The 5,956-nt window shown below is 37.4% G+C and overlaps 1 protein-coding gene across 2 annotated transcripts; it reads right to left on the reverse strand.

The window, feature by feature from the left end:
• Nucleotides 1-2,865: 2,865 nt before the first annotated feature.
• On the reverse strand, nt 2,866-5,648 carry LOC110095613 (WRKY transcription factor WRKY24). Of its 2 annotated transcripts, none has more exons than XM_020821233.2 (5): nt 5,146-5,648; nt 4,826-4,987; nt 4,158-4,738; nt 3,904-4,065; nt 2,866-3,459 (listed from the first exon to the last, which is right to left on the reverse strand). In XM_020821233.2, the coding sequence occupies exons 1-5, from the start codon at nt 5,452-5,454 to the stop codon at nt 3,081-3,083; spliced, it is 1,593 nt and encodes a 530-aa protein (XP_020676892.1). In that variant the 5' UTR covers nt 5,455-5,648; the 3' UTR covers nt 2,866-3,080. The 2 variants fall into 2 exon arrangements, with proteins under 2 accessions (XP_020676892.1, XP_020676893.1); XM_020821234.2 differs by having other exon boundaries at nt 4,826-4,984; nt 5,146-5,647.
• Between the last annotated feature and the right edge of the window lie 308 nt (nt 5,649-5,956).

Here is a 5,956-nt window from a genome sequence, read left to right on the forward strand (position 1 = left end):
TTTAGTATTCTGGCTCAAATGATTATCCAATGCCTCTGTAAAAGGATCTAGAAAGCCTAAAAGTTAGATATATAACATTTGAAGTTGATTGATCAAGTCAAGTATGGTAAGAAATCTTAACTGTGATTATTTGATTGTGAAGTCATATTGTATAAGAACATGTTATGGGTCCTTAGTTCTGAGAATTTATGGAAATAAAATTTGCATAAAGCACATTATTCAAGTTATACCCTTTTATTTGAGAAGTATCAAGATGTATAATAAATTAAAAGGCATCTTATGGTAGCCCATACTAAAAAAGGATGTGATAGATTTTGTTGCTAAATGTGAAGCCTATCAGTTAGTGAAACTAAAGCTTTACTTATCGAGAGGTCTTCTACAATCATTGCATATTCATGAGATGAAATGGAAAGAAAGGACTACAAATTTTCTATGGGATTCTTGAGTTCAAGGTAGGGACATGATGCTATCCAAGTTGTCGTAGATTCTCTAATGAAGTTTTCATATTTTATTTTGACCCGATAGACTAATTTAGTGGACAGATTGACACATGTATATATACTAGATGTTGTCTAATAGTATGAAGTGTCAAGGGTGATAGTTTATGATAGTGATGACATATTTACCTCTAGGCTATGGAGAGGAATTAAACAAGGCCTATGTATAAAATTATATTTTAGTATGACTTTTCATTTACTAAAATCTGATAAACAGTCTGATAGGTTTATTTAGGTATTGGAAAATCTTTTAAGATTGTATGTTCTAAATATGGGTAGATGTTGGGAGGATCAAATACCTATGATCAAATTTACTTATAACAATAGTTTTTAGTTGAGTATATGTATGGTTCTTTACAAATCTCTATATAATAGTAAGTAGAACCCCACTATCATAGACAGAGGTGGGAGAGTGGATTCTAATTGGGCCACTCTTAACTGACGTTGCTACTTAAAGATCAGTCTAATATGAGATAGATTAAAAGCAGTGAAGGATAAGAAGAAGTAGTATTATCATACAAAGCACCGAGCTATGGAATTTCAAGTTGGAGATTTTGTACAAATAAATATCAAATTGATGAAAGGCATAAGTAGCATTAGAAATGAAGGAAAGTTTTTTCCACGATATATTGGACCATTTAGAATAATTGAAAGGATTGAAAAATTTATGATATTCACAGTGTATTCTACGAGTCATCTCTAAGGAAATGGGTATTTGATTATAAGAATCGAGTATCTACAAACAAAGTTGAGATATGTTTGAATCTGAGCAATAGAGAATAACCATAAAGAAATTTGGTATATGATATTAGAATGTTAATGAATAAACATAATGAATGAACATATTCTAATGGTCAAGATGCAACAGAAGCACAAAACTAAATGAGAAGCTATGTGGAAGAAATAATACAAGATGAGATAGCTAGGCATACCTTGATCTATTTGTCTTATTTACTTTTGAAATGTCGAGTATGATATTTTTTGAGGAGGGAGAGGATTGTAATATCTGCTGAAATAGTGTTCACTTATACCAATTCTAATCCAGATTGGTAAAGGTAATGTAATAAAAAAAATGTATTAACACCTCTTGCATGCATCTGTGAGTGTTTTATATGAATGTGAATATCTGAATCTATTCTGAAGAGAGTCTTAAGGGCAATGTGCATGAATGAAAAATTTAGAATTTTTCCCCTAGGAGCATTGCGGCAGTAAGCCCTCGGTTGGTCAATGTAACTATGGCACAAGATCAAAACAAATATCAATTTCACATTATTCAAATTTTAATTAAACCAAATCCCCCTTTTAGCCACATCTATTGAATCACTTTTAAATATCACTCAAATCCACCCCTTTTTGCATCACATGCATGCATAATAACTTAATGTTAAATTGACTCGGTAGTCTAGTTATGTACCTTAATTAGACTTCTTAGCCAAACCACCTTAGCTAGAGTTTGTCCTCTTATAATCATACCCCTTTGATTATAATTTTTACGTCCCTCACTCATATCCTATTGGCTAAGAGTTATCTTAGATTTGCCTTATCATATTTGATAAAGTATACTCCTAGTATTGCCATCCTCTTTGAATGCATTACTTATTCATTTGTCATGCACTTTTAACTATGAAGCATCTTGATTTAGTCATCTTCTTTTGGCTAAGTTCATCTTTTATTTGACCATGTTGTGTGGCCAAATCTATCCCATTCTAGTCAAGCATTTAAACGGGTTCTCAACTACATCGAAGGGTCATTAAATATTAGTTTATGTTATGAAGGTGCAGATAATAATACTAATGAAATCCACAGATCCAAAGAGCACTACCTCAGTTGAGCCTCCTTGTTTATCCTTCATCACAAAAGACGTGTCGGCCGCGTTTCTCACCTACCAATCCCCACAAGATGCCGTCTGTCCGAAGCCAAGCAGGCCACGACTTTGATGGCCCTGCCTTCCTGGAAGCTTCATCGAAAGGACGACCGGTCGACAGGCTTTGCTTGAGAAGCAAGGCAGAAACCATCTGGCGCAGAATTACTCTGCCCATAGTCTCTGACTTCTTCGCGTCGTTTATATATAAAAATATGTGTTTGTCATTATTATCCTACGCATATTCATATTTATTTACAGGGAAAATATATTTTATTCTGGTGACGTCGCCTTGGGGCTTATTTTGTAAATAAAATTCATTATGTAATTACTAATTACATCACTAATATAACAATTACTGCTAATTTATAACAAATGGCACACATTAACTATTGATTATGTTATAAAATCTCAATATTTTACCTAAATTATTTAATTTCTAAGATCTATAATAGTCTTTCGTTTATATATCATGTGTATATTCCTCATGGCTTGTACACATTAAAGTCAGTAAAATAATTTCTCCTGTTCAACAGATGAAGGATTAGATCCCCAACAAATGAACAAATTTTCAAGTTTCGTATATCATTTTTACAACAAAGAAAAGTATTAAAACATCAAAATTATATAAAAATAAGAAAAAAAAAAGCACTATCTCCCTACTGATTAAAAAGGCTAAATAGCATAATGTTTTTTATCGGCCTGAAATCTTAAAGCCAATTTCAGATTAGTAGCGACTCCAAGAACATATCATCTTTTGGCTCTTCTTTGGTCTTAAGCTGCTGCTGATTCATATAATTGCTGCCGTAGTTCCTTTGGGTAGATAACATGTCAAGAGTGAAGGGTCCATTATATGACTGAAAATTAGCATCAAGTCTCTGGCCGAATAGAGAGTTTCTCGGGGCGGCGGAGATGGCCGACGGCCTGATCGCCGTGGTGGTTCCATGGCTGTTATCCTCCGGTGGTCGGCTCCCCCGTGCGGCGGGGACGTCGTGGTTGTGCTTACCTTCGTACGTGGTGATTACTGATCTCAGATCATGAGACGCCCTCTCCACGTGCTTGCGCACTGGGCAACCCATTGTTGTACATTTGTAGTAACTCCTGTAATAGTCAAATAAAAACATTTGTTAAGTATCAAGATCATAGTGCTAATAATGAATACAATCGTATTCTGCCATGAGCAGAAATACTAATTAATGAAGAAAGCAGTAGAAAAAATGAAAAAGTTCTTCAAACAAAAAATCAACTTCTATTTTTTACTATTAAGAATTCACTAAGTCTTCGTAAGTTTCGATCACTGTTTTATTGGGCCAAATGTAACTATGAATTCAAGATGATTTCATGCTTAATTCTATATTAGATTTAGTAGGATTTTAATAAATTCTTGCTCAAATCGAAGAAATTATCTCGGTGGAATAGATAGATTTACTTTAGGAGGACCTTCTAAATCCCCAAATCTTCAAATTCTCAACTAAATAATTCAGAAATTTGAGTAGATTTAAATTGCAATGAAACAAGCCCTTAAAAGAAAACTCGATCAATTACCTTGGATTTGGATTCCCCTTCACCACCTTTTGCCCATACTTTCTCCACCGATAGCCGTCGTCAAGTATATCAATATCGCTCGTAGTCTGCACCACAACTCTAGGCTCCCTCACCGTCTTGTTACCGGCGGCGGACGCACCGTCGTTCTCTGCCTCTCTTCTCCTGTTAAATAACCTCGCTTTAATTAAAAATCTAATCTTTGATCTCAATTTAAATTTGAAGAAAGCAATCGATTTTAATATAAAGTAACTTACAATCGCTTGGCATCGGGTTCTTCTTCGTCGAGCTCATCTCCAGCGAGATTGCTTTTATGAGAGCTCAAATCGACGTCTTCTTCACCAAACGAGACCGATGAATCGTCCGGCGTGGCCACTGAATCTAGATTGGAGGCCCCCAACCGGCCGCCATGAGAGTGCTCGGCCGCATCTGAGCCCACCGCAACGATTGCAAGGGGATGAACTGGTTGCTGAGAAGAAGAAGAGTTTCTTCGAGTGGACTGAGGCTTAGGGTGGCTGTGAGTTCCCTTATAGACGATCTCAGTGATTTGTCCCTCGAAGTTTCGTTCAACTTTCTTCTTCGTCGGACAATTGGGAAACGTACACTTGTAATAACTCCGAGGATTCTCACTCCCCTTAACTTGCTTTTGCCCGTATTTTCTCCAGTTATAGCCGTCGTCAGACTTCCTCTGCTCTCTTGTGACGTTATTGTTGCTATTGACTTGTGTGTTTAGTTGCAGAGTTTGCATCTCCGAAGAATTTGCAGCAGGGATTTCGGTCTTGATGTTTGATTCTTGGTGGTTCCATGGTTGTTGGCTTCCCTTGAAAGCATCTCGTTGCTGCAAAATTGAAATAAAAAACAAGTCTTGAGAAAATTTAATAAATAATCTCTAGTTATTCAACTTTGTAAAGGTATTGATCAAAACCTGTTGAAAGCTGCTGCGTTTGTTTTGATTTTGGAAGGAGAAATCGTAGTAAGCCCTGTTTTCCTCTTCCCTGCCTTCGTTATCATTACTACCAGAATTGATTCCTCTCCAATTGAATGTCTTGGAAGGAAAAGTTCCAGTGGTTGGAGAAAAAAGAATCTGCTAAAACAGTAAAAAAAGTAGAAGAATCCATCAGCTGACCTGCACCAACATATCCATTTATAGAAAGAAACAACAATAAAGGGAGCATCTTTAGGATCAAATCTGACTGGCTTTATTACAAAGGCATCCAATTAGATAACTTTGTTAAGTCTGCTTACGTTATTTGAAGAAAGCAGGACGGGTGAGTCGAGGAGCTCCGCTGGGCTGAGACCAGCAGGGATGGCGAAGTAGGAGGAAGGAGAGATCGGAGGAGGCGATATAGGAAGAGAAGGAGGAGGTATCGACTTAAACTTGGGTATTCCTCCACCTCCTCCTCCTCTATCTCCAAATCCTCGAACGGTCAATCCCGTCAGTCTATCGTTGGCGGAACCTTCGCCGGCGAGGAGATCGGAGAATGAAGCCTCGTAAGGAGAAGCGAAGGAAAAGCTAGCGGAGGAGGCTTCTACACTCCCAGAAGAAGAAGCCATGAAGGAGAAGGAGAAATTGGATATGGAATGAAGAGTAAAAAATAAAAGATGAGGAAGAAGAGAAGTTTAAAGAGAGTTGATGGGAACCAAAAGCCAAGAAATAGGAGGTAAAAGCACGGGGGTGGAAATTCTCCGAAAAATGGTTTCTTTCCTGAGAAGGAGAGGAGGAAAAGTTTGACTGAGCCTTGCCAAAGCTGTAGGTTTGACTGGGCGGCACTCGGCGACTTGGTTATTAAATCAGATTTATATCATTCGTTCGTGTCGAAGGTTGAAAAGACTATGCTACCCTTAATCAGCTCTTGCTTTGTGTTTCGGGCGTTGATCATTGACTTTCTTAATTCCTTTGCTGTGAGGAATCTACACGTGTGGTAGGACTCGATCAAGTGCCGGATATCATCCGGTTTAGGCGATCCGACCGGCGAGGAGGATTCTCCAAATGGCACCCTAATTATAGAAGTGGGGTTATTAATTTACTGCTTGTTGTCTTAGTGCTGGTATCTCC

Source organism: Dendrobium catenatum, unplaced genomic scaffold, assembly GCF_001605985.2.
Source record: "Dendrobium catenatum unplaced genomic scaffold, ASM160598v2 fragScaff_scaffold_157, whole genome shotgun sequence".
Lineage (NCBI taxonomy): Eukaryota > Viridiplantae > Streptophyta > Magnoliopsida > Asparagales > Orchidaceae > Dendrobium > Dendrobium catenatum.

Coding starts and splice junctions, on each gene's coding strand:
- LOC110095613 (XM_020821233.2), bottom strand. CDS start 5,454: ATGGCTTCTTCTTCTGGGAGTGTAGAAGCCTCCTCCGCTAGCTTTTCC. Junction 4,739..4,825: donor AACGCAGCAGCTTTCAACAG/GTTTTGATCAAT, acceptor TCAATTTTGCAG/CAACGAGATGCTTTCAAGGG. Junction 4,066..4,157: donor GAACCCGATGCCAAGCGATT/GTAAGTTACTTT, acceptor GTTATTTAACAG/GAGAAGAGAGGCAGAGAACG.